The sequence below is a fragment of the Triticum aestivum genome, chromosome 2D (genome assembly GCF_018294505.1).
Source record: "Triticum aestivum cultivar Chinese Spring chromosome 2D, IWGSC CS RefSeq v2.1, whole genome shotgun sequence".
Taxonomy (NCBI): domain Eukaryota; kingdom Viridiplantae; phylum Streptophyta; class Magnoliopsida; order Poales; family Poaceae; genus Triticum; species Triticum aestivum.
In genome coordinates, this window is record NC_057799.1 from 21,579,544 (window position 1) to 21,600,186 (window position 20,643).

General features: G+C 46.9%; 1 protein-coding gene and 2 pseudogenes across 1 annotated transcript; 1 reads left to right on the plus strand and 2 right to left on the minus strand.

Annotated features, from left to right (window-relative positions):
- The window catches only part of LOC123048392 (probable LRR receptor-like serine/threonine-protein kinase At1g74360), a 12,747-nt pseudogene extending 7,039 nt beyond the window's left edge, over window positions 1-5,708 (minus strand).
- Window positions 5,709-10,746: 5,038 nt separating this feature from the next.
- LOC123055555 (probable LRR receptor-like serine/threonine-protein kinase At1g74360) lies at window positions 10,747-14,870 on the minus strand (annotated as a pseudogene).
- Window positions 14,871-17,548: 2,678 nt separating this feature from the next.
- On the plus strand, window positions 17,549-20,643 carry LOC123051188 (peptidyl-prolyl cis-trans isomerase FKBP19, chloroplastic). Its single transcript, XM_044473994.1, has 9 exons — window positions 17,549-17,629; window positions 18,341-18,451; window positions 18,906-18,991; window positions 19,077-19,127; window positions 19,247-19,327; window positions 19,491-19,546; window positions 19,630-19,705; window positions 19,786-19,892; window positions 19,987-20,643. The coding sequence occupies exons 2-8, from the start codon at window positions 18,346-18,348 to the stop codon at window positions 19,882-19,884; spliced, it is 555 nt and encodes a 184-aa protein (XP_044329929.1). The 5' UTR covers window positions 17,549-17,629; window positions 18,341-18,345; the 3' UTR covers window positions 19,885-19,892; window positions 19,987-20,643.

Genomic DNA, 20,643 nt, shown 5'->3' on the forward strand with positions numbered 1-20,643 from the left:
CATAGCATGTGCAAAAATGTTGAGAGGGTTACGGCAAAAACTGGATGCACTTCGTGTACAAAACGGACAATCTCTTTCGAACTATCAGGGTTTCGGACGGAAACTCATCAGTTACAAAGGGATTTCATTTTTTTGAATTTATTTGAACACCAGACTTTTTGTGTGTTCAAAATGCACCATTCAAAGCCACATCATCAATTTTCAACCCTTTCTGACTTCATTTGTTATTTTTCATGCATTTACTGATTATTTTGAGCTATAAGACCCTGAAACTGAAAGGCATTTCAAATGAACTCTGAAAAGGTTGAAAGTTGGCATGGTATCATCATTTCACCCACATAGCGTGTGCAAAAAAGTTGAGAGGGTTACGGCAAAAACTGGATGCACTTCGTGTACAAAACGGACAATCTCTTTCGAACTATCAGGGTTTCATACGGAAACTCGTCTGTTACAACAGGCATTTCAAATGAACTACGAAAAGGCTAAAAGTTGGCATGGTATCATCATAATAGTTGTGGAGAGAAAGTCTTCACTTTTTCTTTGCTTGTGTCCTTTGCTTATTGCGTCGTAACCATGAATGATCTTCATCGTTTATCAGGATGCTTGGGTCAGCCTTGACTTTGAAGGGAGGAATTTCATGAAACTTTTCATAATCTTCAGACATGTCTGTCTTGCCCTCCACCCCCACGATGTCCCTTTTTCCTGAAAGAACTATGTGGCGCTTTGGCTCATCGTATGATGTATTCGCTTCCTTATCTTTTCTTTTTCTCGGTCTGGTAGACATGTCCTTCACATAGATAACCTGTGCCACATCATCGGCTAGGACGAACGGTTCGTCGGTGTACCCAAGGTTGTTCAGATCCACTGTTGTCATTCCGTACTGTGGGCCTACCTGTACCCTGCCTCTTGACAGATTGACCCATTTGCACTTAAACAAAGGGACCTTAAAATCATGTTCGTAGTCAAGTTCCCATATGTCCACTATGTAACCATAATATGTGTCCTTTCCCCTCTCGGTTGCTGCATCAAAGCGGACACCGCTGTTTTGGTTGGTGCTCTTTTGATTTTGGGCGATCGTGTAAAATGTATTCCCATTTATCTCGTATCCTTTGTAAGTCAATACAGTCAAAGATGGTCCCCTAGACAACGAGTACAGCTCATCACAAACAGTGTTGTCACCTCTGAGACGTGTTTCCAACCAACTGCTGAAAGTCCTGATGTGTTCACATGTAATCCAGTCGTCGCACTGCTCCGGGTGTTTGGAGCGCAGCCTTTTCTTGTGTTCATCGACATACGGGGTCACCAAGGTAGAGTTCTGTAGAACTGTGTAGTGTGCTTGAGACCAAGAATATCCGTCCCTACATATTATTGAGTCCCCTCCAAGCGTGCCTTTTCCAGTCAGTCTTCCCTCATACCGCGATTTAGGGAGACCTATCTTCTTAAGGCCAGGAATGAAGTCAACACAAAACCCAATGACATCCTCTGTTTGATGGCCCATGGAGATGCTTCCTTATGGCCTAGCGCGGTACGGACATATTTTTTTAGGACTCCCATGAACCTCTCAAAGGGGAACATATTGTGTAAAAATACGGGCCCCAGAATGACAATCTCGTCGACTAGATGAACTAGGACGTGCGTCGTGATATTGAAGAAGGATGGTGGGAACACCAGCTCGAAACTGACAAGACATTGCGCCACATCACTCCTTAGCCTTGGTATGATTTCTGGATCGATCACCTTCTGAGAGATTGCATTGAGGAATGCACATAGCTTGACAATGGCTAATCGGACGTTTTCCGGTAGAAGCCCCCTCAATGCAACCGAAAGCAGTTGCGTCATAATCACGTGGCAGTCATGAGACTTTAGGTTCTGGAACTTTTACTCTGGCATATTTATTATTCCCTTTATATTCGACGAGAAGCCAGTTGGGACCTTCATACTGAGCAGGCATTCAAAGAAGATTTCTTTCTCTTCTTTCGTAAGAGCGTAGCTGGCAGGACCTTCATACTGCTCCGGAGGCATGCCGTCTTTTTCGTGCAAACGTTGCAGGTCCTCCCGTGCCTCAGGTGTATCTTTGGTCTTCCCATACACGCCCAAGAAGCCTAGCAGGTTCACGCAAAGGTTCTTCGTCACGTGCATCACGTCGATTGAAGAGCGGACCTCTAGCTCTTTCCAGTAGGGTAGGTCCCAAAATATAGATTTCTTCTTCCACATGGGTGCGTGTCCCTCGGCGTCATTAATAACAGCTAGTCCGCCGGGACCCTTTCCAAAGATTACGTGTAAATCATTGACCATAGCAAGTACGTGATCACCGGTATGCATGGCGGGCTTCTTCCGGTGATCTGCTTTGCCTTTGAAATGCTTGCCTTTCTTTCGACATTGATGGTTGGTCGGAAGAAATCGATGATGGCCCAGGTACACATTCTTCCTGCATTTGTCCAGGTATATACTTTCAGTGTCATCTAAACAGTGCGTGCATGCGTGGTATCCCTTGTTTGTCTGTCCTGAAAGGTTACTGAGAGCGGGCCAATCGTTGATGGTTACAAACAGCAACGCGTGCAAGTTAAATTCCTCCTGTTTGTGCTCATCCCACGTACGTACACCGTTTCCATTCCACAGCTGTAAAAGTTCTTCAACTAATGGCCTTAGGTACACATCAATGTCGTTGCCGGGTTGCTTAGGGCCTTGGATGAGAACTGGCATCATAATGAACTTCCGCTTCATGCACATCCAAGGAGGAAGGTTATACATACATAGAGTCACGGGCCAGGTGCTGTGATTGCTGCTCTGCTCCCCGAAAGGATTAATGCCATCCGCGCTTAAACCAAACCATACGTTCCTTGGGTCACCTGCAAACTCAGCCCAGCACTTTCTCTCGATTTTTCTCCACTGCGACCCGTCAGCGGGTGCTCTCAACTTCCCGTCTTTCTTACGGTCCTCATTGTGCCATCGCATCAACTTGGCATGCTCTTCGTTTCGGAACAGACGTTTCAACCGTGGTATTATAGGAGCATACCACTTCACCTTCGCAGGAACCCTCTTCCTGGGGGGGCTCGTCGTCAACATCACCAGGGTCATCTCGTCTGATCTTATACCGCAATGCACCGCATACCGGGCATGCGTTCAGATCCTTGTACGCACCGCGGTAGAGGATGCAGTCATTAGGGCATGCATGTATCTTCTGCACCTCCAATCCTAGAGGGTATACGACCTTCTTTGCTGCGTATGTACTGTCGGGCAATTCGTTATCCTTTGGAAGCTTCTTCTTCAATATTTTCAATAGCTTCTCAAATCCTTTGTCAGGCACAACATCCTCTGCCTTCCACTGCAGCAATTCCAGTACGGTACCGAGCTTTGTGTTGCCATCTTCGCAATTGGGGTACAACCCTTTTTTGTGATCCTCTAACATGCGATCGAATTTCAGCTTCTCCTTTTGACTTTCGCATTGCGTCCTTGCATCGACAATGACCCGGCGGAGATCATCATCATCGGGCACTGGTTCCTCTTGATCTTCAGCAGCTTCCCCCGTTGCAGCATAATTGGGCACATCGTCTGGTTCCTCTTGATCTTCAACAGCTTCCCCCGTTGAAGCATCACCGTATTCAGGGGGGACATAGTTGTCATCGTCCTCTTCTTCTTCGTCGACTTCCATCATAACCCCTATTTCTCCGTGCCTCGTCCAATCATTATAGTGTGGCATGAAACCCTTGTAAAGCAGGTGGGTGTGAAGGATTTTCCGGTCGGAGTAAGACTTCGTATTCCCACATGTAGGGCATGGACAACACATAAAATCATTCTGCTTGTTTGCCTCAGCCACTTCGAGAAATTATGCACGCCCTTAATGTACTCGGAGGTGTGTCTGTCACCGTACATCCATTGCCGGTTCATCTTCGTGCATTCCGCTAAACCTAGACAAATCTCGAGAAAATGGAGCTTTGAGGTCGAGCTTCGAGAGGAGAAAGCTTAACTACTATGGCTCGGGCATTTCATCGAACACCTCATGTGCATAGAAGGTGAGCTAGAGCACCACAAAGCCCTCCCTCGCTGGCCAGAGAAAAAACAGAGCACTCCAGTGCTCTGCTCGCGGGCCAGGGTTATATATAGGCACCTCATTGGTCCCGGTTTGTGGCATGAACCGGGACTAAAGGGAAGCCTATGGTCCCGGTTCAAGCCACCAATCGGGACCAATGGTGGTGGGCCAGGAGCGAGGCCCATTGGTCTCGGTTCGTCCCACCAACCGGGACCAAAGGGCCAGACGAACCGGGACCAATGCCCCCACGAGGCACGGCAGGCCCCTGGCCTCACGAACCGGGACAAATGCTCACATTAGTCCCGATTCGTGACTGAATCGGGACTAATGTGAATGTTGCCCTGTGACCAAAGCCCTGTTTTCTACTAGTGGTATTAGGTACTTGAGGCTCTTAGTGTCGGCCACCTCTGGCCCCGGTGAACTCATTGAAGCTGAGGTCGAGCCTAGCAAGCAGAGTTAGCCGGAGTACGCCGAGGCCACGATGCCGCCGGTGTAGTTGTTGTGGTGAAGCATAAGATACTTCAAGATCGTAAAATTGCCAAAAATCTCCTGCACGTCGCCTCCAAGCATGTTGACACTCATGTCCAAGAACTGAATGCCCGTGCAGTTCCTCAGCTCATGCGGTATCCGCCAATCGAACTCACTGTTCCCAAGAATCAATGTCTCGAGGGCGGCGAGCTTCCTGATTCCGGCTGGTATCATCCCAGAGAAATTATTTCCCCACACGATAGGCACGTCAAATTCACGCACTTCGTGATGGAATCTGGGAAGTTCTCGACCAGCTAGTTCGCAGAGAGGTCTAAGGACCGGGGCTTGAAGCCATCAGGAAAGGTGTTTGATGGGACGCTCCCGGTGAGGTTGTTCTCGGCGACGTCGAATTTCCTAAATCTTGCGATGCCGGGCAAGAGCTCTCCAGCGAAGTTGTTCGAGCTGAGGTCGACGTACTCCAGCCTGGCACAGCCGTCTAACATGTTGGTGATGCTATCTATGAGGTTGTTGGTGGACAAGTCAAGCAAGGTGAGGTCGGCGCATATCGTCGGGAAGTTGTCGGCGACGCCGCCCTCGAGCCTGTTACCAGACACGTCGAGCACCCGAAGCCTGGTCAGCCCGGAGAGGTCGAATGACGCGGTGATGAGGTTATGGGAGAGGTCGAGGTGATGAGGTTGTGGGAGAGGTTGAGGTGCACGAGCCAGTGGCATCGGTTGAGGTCGCCTGCTGGGAGCGCGCCTGTGATGGAGTTGTCAGAGAGGTCAAGCGACTTGAGTGCAGAGAGCCGTGAGAAGTTGCCGAACGCTGGGCCAGAGATGGTCGAGCCCGTCAGGTTCAGCGACGAAACGCGGCCGTTCCCGTCGCAACCGACGCCCCACCACGCGCACGGCGATGGGTCAGACTCCTGCCACCCGTCATAGCCGCCGCGGTTGAACCTGTTGTTCGCAACCAGGAACCGCTTGAGCTCCACCAGCACTTCCTTGTCGTCGTCGCCGCCGGTCTGCGCTGCTATCAGCGCCACCTCGCCTTGAGGATTACAGAATGGATCGCGTCAAAACTTTGGCAGTAATTCAGATCACACACCAAGGACAGAACAGAGCTAACCCAAAAACAGAACAGAACAGAGCAAACTCATACCTGCGACAAGGAGTAGGGCGCAGAGGAACTTGAGGAGCAGGGAGGGAGACATGGCCTGTCTTCCCTGAACTATGGAATAATCCTAGGCAAAAGGAGCGGGAAGCCTCCTCAGGAGCGAGCTGCCTTCTCCAGCCTCCGTTTCTTTGTCTGGATAGCTGCCTCTTCTTCTTCTCTTCCTCTGTTACATGTGGTGGAAAGATGAACGGACTAGTATGCATGGCCGTCGCTGTGTCCCTTGACTCTCGTCTAGACCTTTAAATTTCTTACTTACACACAGCGGAATAGTACTCCCTCCGTCTTAAATAAATGTCTCAAATTTAGTACTACAATTTTATAGTAAAGCTAATACAAAGTTGAGACACTTATTTTGAGACGGAGGGAGTAGTAGCCTAACTGGATGGAGAGGGGAACGTATACGAGGCGGACACGCCAAGACTTGCTGAACTGGGTTGTAGCACTGAACTGCGTGTTGCCTACAATGGAGAAAGGAAATGAGAGTTTAGAGACGGGAGTTCCCAAACCCTTGTTTGGTGTCTGGTGGAACTATGGGGTCATCAAGTTCAGACGAAATTTAGACGGGTTTTATTGGTTCGTCCCTTTTGCAAAGGTTTTAATGTGAAAGGGATGTTTGGCGTCAATTAGCCAAATCATGTTGTGAAACTAGTAAAAATATTCTGGTAAAGAGTCTTTATTGATTCACCCCTTCCATATTAGCACATGTTTTAAGGGATGTCTGGCATCCGTTAGCCAAATCATCTTACTTGAGAAAACTGAATCAAAACAAGAACTTGTCACGTGAAAATAATGAATCGAAACAACAAGGCAACTCACTGGTATCACAAGGTTTTGGTCGCCATACACGTAGTCGATTCGTGGAGAATTGCATGACAAACAAGGAAGCTTTCTATATACATCCCTTTCTTGCCGATATCACCTCCACAACTCCAGTATCAAGATGTCCTCCATATTCAATATAGTCTATCTATGGCACATGAGATTTTGGAGAAAACCAGATGAGGAAGCAGCCTAGAGCTGGAGGCTCTCATCGTGTGTTGTTCGCGAGATATGTGTGTTGGCCGACTCGCGACACAATAGCCTCACCAACATCAGGTTGTCTCCATCGACTACAAGCAAACTACATCAGATTGCAAGCGCAAGATGAAGCCCTCGGATGAACGCCCTAGGCTCCACCACACACACACCCGCATGATGTCTCCTCTGTGCGTACGCGTGGCCATTGCGGTTCCGAATCACTCCCGAAATTCAACGCCTAGTCCGGCCCTTACAAAAATTTACAGGAACCCCTTAGAATATAAAATTGTCATGGAAAAGGCATACATTTTCGGCAAACCACCTAGAATTTGAAAACTTGAGAAATATTGAGGGAACCAAACTTCATTACCGCTAAACCCCCTAGAATTCCTGGCAAATCATTTGTATTTTTAATTTCAGTTCCCGTATTAAAAATCTATTGTCCATTTTTAATAAAGTCAAATCTCATCATGTTTGTTTTCCACAAATAGGAATCTCTTGAATTGATGTAGCCAAACTTCGTAGAAATGCGTGGGGTATCATCTAGTACCTCCATTGCAAAAAAACCTCGAACAAAAGATATGATTACCTCATCACTCACCACAGCACTTCAGAAAATTTTATAATCCATCATACATGTCCTTAATCATCGCGTCATTGATCCACAAGCTACACTTAATTAGTTATCACTTGTCAAGTGCGATTTGGCGCATCCACACTCTTCTGGCTGGATAACCTTCAAACTGCTAGCTGAAATTTTCCCGGCGCTCTGGTGACACCACATTCACTCACAATGCTTATGTTATCCGTGAGGTTGTTGGTGGACAAGTCAAGCAAGGTGAGGGACCCGGTGATGAGGCTATGGGAGATGTTGAGGTGCACGAGGCAGTGGCAATGGTTGAGGTCGCCAACGGAGAGTGGGCCAGTGATGGAGTTGTTGGAGAGGTCGAGCGAGGTGAGTGCAGAAGGCCGGGCCGGAGATGGCCGAGCCTGTCAGGTTCAGCGACACAACGTGGCAGTCCCCGTCGCAACCAATGCCCCTCCACGTGCATGGCGACGGGTCCGACTCCTGCCACCCGTCGTAGCTGCCGCGGTTGAACCTGTTGTTCGCAACCAGGAACCGCTTGAGCTCCACCAGCACTTCCTTGTCGTCCGTTTGACACAAAAATAATAACAAACAACGATGGTTATCGTGTTATTATCTCTCTACGCATCAGGGAAAATAAAGATGCGGGCGTGCCAGTGTACTGAGTACATAAAGAAAACATAGGGAAACTTGTACTTTATTAATCTCTCGTGGGAGTCTAGGGTTTTCCCCCGCCGCCTCCCCCCACCTCCCCCACCCCCCTCGCCGCCACCGGAGACGACCGCCGGGAAAGCCCGCGCGGGCGCCGGGGAAGGTGGCGGCGGGGTCTTCGGCGCTTCTTCTTCGCGGAGGCCATCGGATCCAGGGGCGGCGGCCCCTGCTGGCGTGGCGTGAGGCATGCCTGAGGGTTCGGCCGTGAGGACGGCGAGCCGCAGGCGCGCCAGATCTAGAGGTATTGCCCCCTTCCCTTCCATGCATCCCTTCCCAGTCCCCGGTTCGGTTTGGATCTTGCCGGATCCACCTCCGGTGTGTTCTGGTGGAGCAGATCGGTGTCCGGGGGAAACCTTGGCCGCCTTGGCTGGCCGGCAGCGGCGACACCGCTTTTTGGCGCCGCTTTCCTCCTTCGGGGCGCTGCTGAGGGCACCATCTCTCCACTCCGACCCATGTCCGGGTGAAAGCCCAAGATCCGATGCGGATCGGGCGTCGGCGGCGCCCCGTGCACCGTAACCTTCCTGGAGGTGACGCCAAGGACATTGGGATCGGATGGAAGGGTCTGCAGGTGAGGGGTGGGGGTGTGCTGCCTCCCTTTCGGTGGAGCGGTGTTTCTTTCTACATATTCTTGGCGGCGGCTCTTGGCGGCATGGAGCAGCGGAGGCTTGGCGTCAGATGTGTGGTGACGGACACGCGTAGGAGGTCGACGCTGTCTGACGTCGTGGTGGCGTCGGCGGCAGCGAGACCGGGCAAGGCCGATGCAACAGTACAGCTCTGAAGATGGATATGTGGCAGGTGGCTGTGGCGGCCTCATACCCGGCAGGCGTCCTGGTTGAGGAGCACGCCGGACTGGTGGGTGCCCATACCCGGCAGGCGTCCTGGTTGGGACCTCAGGTCTGAGATGTTAGGTTTGGCTGCGAGGTCTATTTGGTATTAGGCCTAGACCATCAACGCCCCTTCATCAGTTAGATAGGAGTAGCGACAGAGGTTGCGAAGATGGTGGCTTTGGTCTTACTGTTGTACGACTTTGTAAGGTCTTGTGTTAATAATTAATAAATTGGTCGTATGCATCATCCAGATGCAGAAGCCGGGGGTATTCCTCCTTTTCTAAAAAAAATTAATCTCTCGTGGGAGAAAACAAATTACATGATCCCTTTACATAAGCGCTCAACGGCCTGCTAGCTCAACCAATATGACTTTGGCGATTGTGAGGTTCTGGTTCACGGGGCCTCGGAAGACTCCCGATTAATTACGTCCGCGAGCCAGAGCCACGGACCACCTCCGATTAAGCTGCTGCAATGGTCGTCGTCTTCAAGTCTCGTCTTCTCCAAGTGCTCGGTGTAGATGATGGTGATGATGTGGTGGAATAGAAGAGTGGAGCGGTACGTCCGTCGCTCCGGCGATGCTTAGTCACATCCCTCCGACTTGTCGATGTCCGATGATGAAGATGTCTGGCCTCGTCAGCTCAGACAAATGGTCGGCCTTCGCCTCGTCGGTGCCCGACCTGGTGGTGTCCGCCTCGTCGGTGTCAGCCACGATGTGTCTTGCCTTCGCCTCGTCGGTGCCCGGCAAGATATGGATAGCTTCATCGGAAGAAGACATGTCGGTGAAGTGTCTTTGCCTCGTCGGAGCTTGGACGGGGTTGGGGGAGTGTGTTGATGTAGAAGTCGGAGTAGATTCGAGTGTCGCCGCGTGGCGGCGTTGCTTGAAGATGACGACAATGCGAGCTCGTCGATGTAGACCTCAGACCGTCGTGCCTCGTCGGTCTTGGCAGCGTTGGAGTAGTTGGTGTTGGGGTAGCATGGGTCGCGCCCGGCTTAGACTTCTCGACGGCCAGTTACTTCATCGGGGTGTCCAAGGGGCTACACCTTGCGGGAGTAATGGTTTGGGGAGACCGGCGTCAGTGTAAAAACTAACGCGCACCCACATGAGCGTGGCCGGGGTGGTTGGCACCTCGTCTTGCCCCGACGCCGAGTATTCGGCGGTCTGCCAAGACAAAGGGGGCCGCCTCACGAGGCCATGGAAAGGTGGCGTTGTAGAGGCCACGTCGCCTTGGGTCGGTGCTACGCCAAAGGGTGACCTTTACGCCGGCGACGCCATGGACCTATACGCCAAGGACCTGTCCGCCATGGTGGGTGCACCTCTCGAAGGATGGAACCGGTCTTTGACTGCATTGTCGCAAACTATGATTCGGCCGAAAATTTGAACACCACGAAGGGAGATGTGAGTCTCGGGCTTGCCCTATCAGCGAGCCCCGGTTCTGCCACACCGTCTCCTTCGAGAACGTGGTGTCAAACCTGTACGCCTATGATCTTGGGTATTCCATTATATGCGGCACCTCGTCATAGATCGGATCCATCTAAAACATGGAATTACTTCTCCATGCATCACTGGGTCGCCACATGATCATGAGTGTGCTATTGACATATGGGGACTTCACCATAAATCGGATCCCTGTTCACCTTTCCTTCTTTGATGGCACTTGTTGGCCTCTTTGTCTTCTATGGACTCTGTTCACCGTGTGATTTGTACCTGTTTATTATCAGATCGGCGATCCGATCTTCACCAAGGGCAAGGGCTAGACTTTGAACTGCTTTTGGCTGGATAACCTTTGAACTGCTTGCTGAAGTTTTTCCGACGCTCTAGCCATGCCACATTCACTCACAATGCCTCTGTTATCTATACCGAATACTGAGGGAGGTGAGCTTCTCTGATTCACATTCTAGTTTACATATAGGCTTAATTTCTTATAATCTCCAACTCAGCCCCCATAGTTACAGATCTTTCGCCCACCTCTAACGGTGCCAACAATGAGGCCAACTATAAGGAAGAAAAAGTACGATATTATGATTGCTATTGCTATGCTGCTCCTCTCTACAACGGTAGCATCGGAAGCTTCCGGGGATGGTCGTTGCTTGCTGGCAGGTCCACCCTGAGGAAATGAGATGAGCGGGTCACCGAGGAAGGACTGCTCGCCAAATGCGTCAAATTGCCCGTTGATGGAGATATTGCCGGAGAGGAACGGGTTGTATGAAACATTGAACATAACAAATTGCGTGAGCTTGAACAGGCTCATCGGGAGCTCGCCGGAAAGGTTGTTGGAAGACAAATCCAACCTCTCCAGACACATAATCTCGCCAATCTCGGACGGGATTGGCCCCGAGATGTTGTTCCTCGAGATGTGCAGCACGATGAGTGGGAGGCGGCCGATTTCCAGTGGTAGCCGCCCCGTGAGACGGTTGTCGTCGAGGAGGAGCAAGCTGAGGTTCCGCATTGCACCTATCCATGGTGGTATCTCACCAGAAAGCATGTTCCTTGACAGCAGCACAGACCCAGGGAGCGACCACGAGTTCATGCAAATTGGGACGATCCCGTAGCCCTTGAGGATGCGGTCCCATATGCTGCGATAGTTCCCCCTTGTCATGACAGAGTAGATGAAGCTGAAGGAAGGTAAGCTCACCGGGACCCACCTTCTCATGGCCTGGCACTCGCTGGAGCATGTGAGCACGCTTGGATCATTCCGGTTCCTGGCGTAGGTTGGACCAGGATTCCTCCCTATCTCTGCCATCTCCAGCGGGATATTGCCGGTCAGCCGGTTGTCGGCCAGGTTCAGCCAGAGCAAGCTGGTGCAGTTGCCAATTTCAGGCGGTATCTCACCGGAGAGCTGGTTCCCGGCAAGCATTTGTAGGAGATATGCCCTAGAGGCAGTAATAACAGTTATTTTGTATCTCCAAAGTTTGTAATGAATGTTTAGTTTCCATGCTATAACTGCAATGATTCTCGAGTCTGCAATATCCACGAGGCTCGGAGGGAAACTCATGTGCACGTGTGGTATACTAAACGGTAAAATGTATTCCTAGTCTTGCCTCTAAGACTGGCTCATGTATTGCATGATGATCCTGTTTTCCTGATCATGGGCATGTCTATGCTGGCAATTCTGAGGGCGCGATGTTGGTAGAACACTTGTGTTGAATCGACCCAAATTGATGTTATGCTATGAGATTCTTTTCGTCACAAGTTTATGGTTAATAACACAGAGATAGTTAATGTTTGCATAATTCCTTAAACCATGAGAGTATCGAGTTCCTTCGTACTTGCTTTGTGAACTTTGGGGTTTGTTAAACGTCATCCGTAACTGGGTGGCTATTACGGCGGCTTACGGGTTCACGGAAATATATGGCAAGTAACGAGATAGCTCAAGATTGGGATTTGCTCCTCCGACGACGGAGAGATATTCTCGGGCCCTCTCGGTGTTACGGTATCCATAATCGTCTGGCCAGACACCTTGTGATTTGATCACTGGGATGCCGGAACACGGAAACGAGAAAAGAGAACAGAACCGGTAACAAGGTAACTTGCATGGTGGACAAATTGTTTGTCCACGGGGATGCAATAAATCTCACCTCGGGTGTTTGTGACATATCGTGAAGCAACAAGAATAGCTCACTGCAACTGGAGGTTCACTCGAATATTTATTCGTGTGGGTATAGGGGTCAATATGGGTGTCCACGACTCCGATGTTGATCATTGATCGGAAGGGGTTCCGGGTCATGTCTATACTTCATCGAACCTATAGCGTCACACGCTTAAGGGTCATCTATCTGCTGAATACTAGACAGGGAGTTTGAGAGAAAATCACCGAAAAAGTTTCGGACACCGTAAAAGTTTCGGACAGCGGAAAAGTTCCGCAGACAGAGGTCATCGGATGAGTTTCGGTGAAACCGAAAAGTTGTTTCGGGATATACTATTAAGTCAAATTGGTTTCGGCACATGCCTGATAATTCTTGGAGGGTGCCAGAATCATTCTGGAAACTTTTGGAATTTTCCGGGATAAAAACATGAAATGTTCCGGAGCTGTCGGAGCCACTTCAGATGCGTTTCGCAGATGAAAATCACTAAACCAGAATTGTTTCGGAACGCATTGAAAATTATTTTAGTGGGTACTGGAAATGTTCTAAGCCCACATAAATATTTTCAGTTCGAACGGACGCTGAAAAATATCGTCATGAATAGTGAAAATCAGCTTTATGGATATTTTTTGGAAAGCCACCTTTTAGGGCTTTTGTGAAAAGGCTTCTAGAAAGGCTTGGGGGCCAAGGAAGCCCCTCATGGGGCCCCCAAGGGTTTGGACGGCCAAACATGGTGGTGCTCCATGGAGCTCCACAAGGCCTCGCATTTTGCCCATAACACCCTCATGTGTGACCTAATGCATGGGGTCTTTTGGTAATTTGTGGAGGCACCCTACCCCTTGGTTTTCCTATAAATAGGGGGTGAGGGGGCTGCCCAAAGATCATTCCTTGCTCTTATACACATGCCATGACTTGTCTGGCTTCTCTCTCCCTCCCAGCGAAATAGTTTCGTAGAGGCGAAAGGCTGTCTGGGTTCCGGCAGGAACTAGTTCTGGACGGCGAAGCCCTGCCGGATAGCTGACACCGTATGTGTGCAATCCCGTAGAGAGATTGTAGTTTTGATCTTTTGCCCGAGGGGCTGTTCGAGTATCCTCCGGAAGGGCTGTCCGCGACATCATCCGGGGGACTGTCCGACCGCCTCCCGAAGGGCTGTCCGAAAAGGGAGTACATCCTCGCGGTTGGGAGGTTGTAAATCCTAGCTCCGGGGATCTGCACCGACGATCTCCACCGACTCTTCTTCCGCTGCGGTTCGAGTCGGTACGGATCAGATCAAACCTTGTATGCAATCTTTATAGTGGTCCTGGGCGTGCTTGCTATACCGAAATTTTTGTTCTCTGTTGCGTTCCCCTACCGCATTAGCCAAAGGAGTGACGTTAGATTCCCGATGCTCGCAGGTATTCCTCCTGAGAGCATGTTATTAGACAGGTCCAGCGCTTGGAGCTTCGTGAGCCGGCCGTACTCCGGAGGTTTCCTGTCGGAGAAGTTGTTCTCAGCGAGCATTAGGTACTTGAGGCTCTTCATATCAGACACCTCTGGAGGGAGTTCTCCGGTGAACTCGTTGAAGCTGAGGTCGAGCCTAGCAAGCAGAGGTAGCCGGAGCACACCGGAGGGCGGCGAGCTTCCCAGCCGGCAGGTATCATCCCAGTGAAATTATTCCCCCAAAGCGACATGTATGTCAATTTCACGCACCTAGCGATGGAATCCGGAAAGTTGCCGAGCAGCTGGTTCGCGGAGAGGTCTAAGGACTGGAGCATGCAGCCATCAGGAAAGGTGCTCGATTTTCTAAATCTTGCGACGCTAGGCCATAGTTCGCCGTTGAAGTTGTTCGAGCTGAGGTCGACGTACTCTAGCCTGGCACAGCCGTCTAAGAGGTTGGTGCTGTTATCTGTGAGGTTGTTGGTGTACAAGTCGAGAAAGGTGAGGTCGGCGCATATTGCCGGGAAGTTGACGGCGACGCCGCCTTGGAGCCGGTTTCCCGACACATCGAGGATTTGAAGCCTGGTCAGTACGGAGACGTTCAACGACTCGGTGATGAGGTTATGGGAGAGGTTGAGGCGCAGGAGGCCGTGGCATTGGTTGAGGTCGCCATCGGGGAGCGGGCCGGTGATGGAGTTGTCGGAGAGGTCGAGCGACGTGAGTGCTGAGAGCCATGAGAAGTTGCTGAATGCCGGGCCGGAGATGGCCAAGCCTGTCAGGTTCAGCGACTCGACGTGGCCGTTCCCGTCGCAACTGACGCCCCACCACTTGCACGGCGATGGGTCCGACTCCTGCCACCGGTCGTATCCGCCGCGGTTGAACCTGTTGTTCGCAACTAGGAACCGCTTAAGATCACGTCAAAACTCCCGCCGTAATTCAGCTCACATACCAAGGACAGAACCGAGCAACACAAGAACATAATAGAACAAAGTAGCGACAAAATCCTACCTGAGACGAGGAGTAGGCCGCAGAGGAACTTGAGGAGCAGGGAGGGAGACATGGCCTGCCTTGCCTGAATCATGGAAGAATCCTAGACGGAAGGCAAAATATATAAGACCACGAGAGGTGAAATAATTTATTTAAGAAGAGATCACTTGTTCAAACGGGTTTGCTAAATCTCAGTCGGCTCAACCATCCGATGCTTTAAGATCCGGACTAGGCTAGTAGAATTGTGTTTTCTTTAGATACTCTGTTTGGTCCTTTTTATTCCGCATATAAGATTTGTGTGAAGTCAAACTTCGTAAATTTTGACCAACTTTATAAAAAATCAACATTCGCAATACGAAATCAATATCATTAAATGCATCATTATCATTAGATGCATCATTAATTTGATTTGCATATCGTATAACTTTAGTTTTGTAGATGTTGATATTTTTTCATATAAATATGATCAAACTTCACTCAGTTTGACTTCAGACGATATACTTGCACTAGTAAAAAAGGGCCTTTAGTCCCGGTTCTGGAACCGGGACTAAAGGGTCGTTACTAAAGCCTCCCCCTTTAGTCCCGATTCTTACACGAACCGGGAAAGGCCGTCCACGTGGCCGCTGCTTGGAGGTCCATCTTTAGTCCCGGTTGGTAACACCAACCGGTACTAAAGTAAATTTTATGATTTTTTTTAATTTTTTTTCAAAAAAATTTTGATTTTTTTTTTCAAATTTCTGAATTATTTTAACATCTAATCTCTAATCACCCCTCATCATTCCAAATCATCTAACTTCCCGGAAGGTCACCCATCCTCTCACTACTCCAGCCTGAGCACGCTTAACTTCCGCGTTCTATTCTCCCTCGTTTCCAAGTCTGCACTTGTTGTTTTTTCCTGACAATAGTAAGATGTCAATCCTATTAACCCTCAGGAATTTTGCTTGAGCATAAAGTCACACATTTCACTGTTTGAGTTTGAAACTATTGTCTAAAAAACAATAATTATTTAGTAACACTAATATTTTTTTTGAATAAGTAGTTTGACCACAGTTTGACCAGATTTGACCAAAATTTAAAAAAAACTGAAATAATTATTTAGTAACACTAATATTTCTTGAATAATTAGTTTGACCACAGTTTAACCAGATTTGACCAAAATTCAAAAAAACTGAAATAATTATTTAGTAACACTAATATTCTTGAATAATTATTTAGTAACACTAATACTTCTTGAATAAGTAGTTTGACCATAGTTTGACCAGATTTAACAAAAATTCAAAAAAACAGAAATTTGAGCATAACTTTTTTTCCTTTTAGAAATTGAGGATTCTAAAAATTTGCGAAATCGGATGCGGATTTTCGTGCTGAACATTTTGATATATTATACTTTTTTCTGACATCGTATGCAAAAGTTATAGCCGTTTTACATTTTCCCTACACTTTTTGCAAAACATGTCCAAATTTAAGTTTTTAAATTTTCCTAACTAGTACATGTAGTAACATAACTACATCTGGAAGGATTTTAATTTTTGAAGTTTTTATCATTTTCTTTTGCTTTTTACAAAACTGAAAAGGCGATCCACAGGGGGGGTAGAGTTTGAAAATGGGACCTTTAGTACCGGTTCGTGCCATGAACAGGTACTAATGCCTCAAACCCCATTAGTACCGGTTGGTGGCTTGAACCGGAACTAAAGGTCTAACCTTTATTACCGGTTGGTGCCACGAACCGGTACTAATGGGCATCGCACCCTTTAGTCCCGGTTCGTGGCACCAATCGGGACTAAAGGTCCCATTTAAACCGGGACTAATTAGGTCCTTAGCGCCAGTAATAGGCAAATCTGCAAACTGGAGCACCCCGCTCCACCTTGGTCTAGGTCCATTAGTTTTTTTCTTTACTTCTAGACAGCGCACATTCAAATGTGATTCACGATTTTTTTAATTCATTGGCTATTATCAAACAAATTTTTGATTTCCTTTTTTCCTCATTTTGTGATTTTGTTTTTAAAATGTGTGAACTTTTTTCAAATCCATGAACTTTTTCAATGACACAGACATTTTTCAAACCCAACGATTATTAATGCATGGAGCTTTTTCAAATCCCGGAAAAAAATTTGGAACTCGTAAACCTTTTTGAGTTGGTGAACTTTTTTTGAATTTGCGAACATTATTCATGTTCATGAAAATTTCAATTCATGAACATACTTTGCATTTTTTTCTATTTTTTATTAAAAAAAAGTCCAATGAAATTTTCAAAAATTTGATCGTCAACTGAGCATGCAAGCCCGTGTATATTGAATGGCCGAGCGACACAATGCCGCACTTTAGATGGATCGGCCGAACTGACGATAGTGTGAGCGCCTGGTAGTGATCTAGCGCTTAAGGCGTGGAATAGGAGCTCCCTTGATGCTTAAGGCGCCGAATAGGAAGTTCCATTGGGGAGACCTCCTATTCGGCGTTTCAGGCGTCGAAGGGGAACTGGCACTCGGTAGGCTAGTTCATGGGCCGCTACCCAATTGCATCTCCGCCCTCTAGCTCGTTTGCTATACTTACTGTACTAACATAATTCGTGCACTAAAAACTAATGAATTCGAACAACCAGGAAGTTTTGAAAAAGTTCAACAAATACGTTGACCATTCAACATTGAATTTTTTTTCATAAACTTTGGAAAAATTCAATTTTTTGAAAAACTTTCAATATTTAGAAAAACTCACAAATTTGAAAAAGTTCACAAAATTTGAAAGTAGTCCTCCCCCGCCCAGCTCACTCCACCTTCGAGTTCTCCTCCTCTCCTGGCCGCCGCCGCCGTGCTCGGGTCATCTCTTCTTGCCATGGTAAGCAACTCTAGCTTGCTTCGATGGATTGTTCCTCTTATTCTACGCGGACAATTGCAGATTGTTCAATGCGTGCGTAGGACCTGTTCATGTCGATCCTAGTTGAGATGCTTCGCTAGCATTACTGTCTACAAAAATTAGTGGTCGAGCTGAAACGCATTGGAGTCCGCCCCCTGTTAAGGACTGTGAAGTTTCTGTAAGATGTGATTATTGATACAGCTAGTAGGATTTAGAAGCTGAATGTAGTTTGTCTGAATGTTGAAAATACAGAACTGTGACTGGTAGATAGTACTTGCTGTATTCTGGAATCAGGGTACCTGTTACATTTCTATCGATGGAAAACTCAGAATAAAAGAATCCAGAGATCAATAGCAAATGACCATCCAAATTGTGTGGAACCAAAATATGTCGTTAAGAAACATAGGTATATGTCATCTTAAACCCGAAATTGCCATTTGTGGCCTCTTTAGTCAGCATCATTTGGGGCTTCTGATCTTGTCCTTTGAAGCTTGATCTCTAGCCGCCGAAGAGCAGACACGCCTTTTGATAAGACAATTCTCGTGGTCTTCAACGACCCTGGGATAATTTCAGGACACAGATTCTGTAGCAGATTCTTTTGGAAACTAAATTTAGTTTTATTAATTCTACTGATTTGACAATATTTCAAATGGTACTGACCTTGGCTTCGTTCTTTTACTACTTTTATTACAGGTGGTATGGTAGAAAGAAGGAGACTACTGTTGATCCCTGCAATTAGTCTCACCATTGGCTCCCTTCAGTACAGTCTGGAGAAGGGAGCAGCAAAAGCTGAATTTACTGACAGTGAGTTTTCAGTCAATATCCTCCCATCTCAAAATAGACAGGTTTTCTCTACTATAACACATCCTTTGAAGTTTCAACCTATTAAGACTGTATTTGTAAACCTCATAGGTATCATCAATGCTTAGCTGACATATAGTTTTACTGAAATCTGCTACATTGACATTGTAGAAGAGACACCAGTTGTTAGACTAAAAATAATTTCACCTTAAGGCCGTGATCTGTCATACCTTGTTTTTCACATATTTATTAGACATTATTTTGTTGGTTTGTCTCTTGGTACTACAGAAAAATCTTTCAACTTAAGAAGGTACTGGGGGCTGACATATATAGCCAACTGCTGCTAAATGAGCTTCTGTTTGAAAGTTTAAGTTATCTAGTTTTCTGTTCAAACTCATATAGGTGTTCATAAGTAAAATGTGCAATCAAGCCTAACTCTTTGATATTGCAATTATAGTGCCAGCGCTTCGTGGGAAGGATTATGGAAAGACGAAAATGAGTTATCCAGATTACACTGAAACAGAATCAGGCCTCCAATACAAGGCGCTTACACTGCCATTCGATGGTTCCTGCATAATACTCAAAAGTTCAGATTTGTTAGGTTCACAATTCTCATGAGGAATTACAGGACTTGCGAGTTGGAGAGGGCCCATCCCCAAAGAAGGGAGAGACAGTAGTGGTGAGTAGCAAGCATCACATTTGCATCGGATTCTAGGTCATTTTGCATGTATGTTCTTCAGCTTTATTTGTTGAGGTGTGCAACCACGATGTTGACTTGGGTTTGTGAATGCACATCAGATTGATTGGGATGGGTACACAATTGGATACTACGGTCGCATTTTTGAAGCTCGAAACAAGACCAAAGGTGGTTCTTTCGAGGTACAAATGCTAAGTTTGTCTATGATCAAAACAACAGCTTCTCTAGAACTCGGGTGATAGTTCGCTTACACTTAATTACATTTAGAGGTTTCGTTCCATTGTGTATTCTGAAGCTACTATTTGTTACTTGCTGACAAGTAGCATTCGTAATAACATCAATTAGGTAATACCAGCCTTTGAGGAGGCTATGACAGGCATGCGTCCCGGTGGAGTTAGAAGGTCAGTCCCACATTTCCGTAACCACAATTTATAAATGTATCAACACAACTTTTAACCGTATTACTGATGCCCACACCCTTCAGGATAATAGTACCACCGGATATTGGATACCCAGATAATGACTTGAACAAGTTAGGCCCAAAACCGACAACATTTTCGGTAATATATTTCCCTGAATTTAGAAGTTTTTTTTATGATTTTGATGACTATATTACAAAAGCACCATATTTTTCTTACAGGGACAAAGAGCTCTAGATTTCGTTCTAAGGAATCAAGGATTAATAGACAAAACTCTCCTGTTTGACATTGAGCTTATCAGGATAATTCCGAGTCAATAGTATACAAGGTTCCTCCCTTCCCCCAAAGTGAATCTTCCTTGTCATTTTCTCTTGTTCATCCTGTTCAGCTGAATAAAATGTTAGGAGTTTGGGCTATTGCAGGGCAATTTTGATGACCAAGAAGCATACAGTTTGAGCATGGTATCAAATCCTTGGATGATCATGGGATATGTAAATATATACACTATATACTTGAGTATTAATAAAAAACTTTGATATCGTCCACCCATTTTGTTGTTTACTGAAAAAATACTAAGGATTTTAAAGTGCAACCAGATAGATCGAATCTATTCTTGAAATAGGCAACTTTCACACGATCCCTAGATTGGGTTATTAGTTGAATAAATACTTGCAGCACACAACTTACACAACACGAAAAATTATGTACTCTTCATGCACATTTCCTGCCTTTTATTTTATTTTGTGCACTACCTAGATTAATTTTGAAGTCTAAATAGTAGGGATTGACAGGGAAACATATATATCCATAATACACCCTCTGTTCTCTAAATATAAGATGTTTTGGCAGTTCAGTTTAAACTGCCAAAACGTTTTATGTTTAGAAACAGAGGTAGTACCTAGAACTAGAAGAGAGAACATGCGCAACTAACAGCGTATGCTTCATTTGTTTTGCTGTTTTTTTTTTTGCCATGTCTAGGAGCTGAAAGCTTCAGCCTCTGTGATCTGTCCTTAATCTGTTTCAGTCTCCTGCAAAAGGGAAGCTTTTGTAATCAAAATTTGACTGGAAATTTGCAATAT

What these genes read in the sequence shown, in the direction of transcription:
- LOC123051188 (XM_044473994.1), top strand. Translation starts at nt 18,346, where the DNA reads ATGGTAGAAAGAAGGAGACTACTGTTGATCCCTGCAATTAGTCTCACC. An exon ending in AATCAGGCCTCCAATACAAG is followed by an intron (nt 18,992 to 19,076) that starts GCGCTTACACTG and finishes GAGGAATTACAG; the next exon opens with GACTTGCGAGTTGGAGAGGG. An exon ending in CGTCCCGGTGGAGTTAGAAG is followed by an intron (nt 19,547 to 19,629) that starts GTCAGTCCCACA and finishes CACACCCTTCAG; the next exon opens with GATAATAGTACCACCGGATA.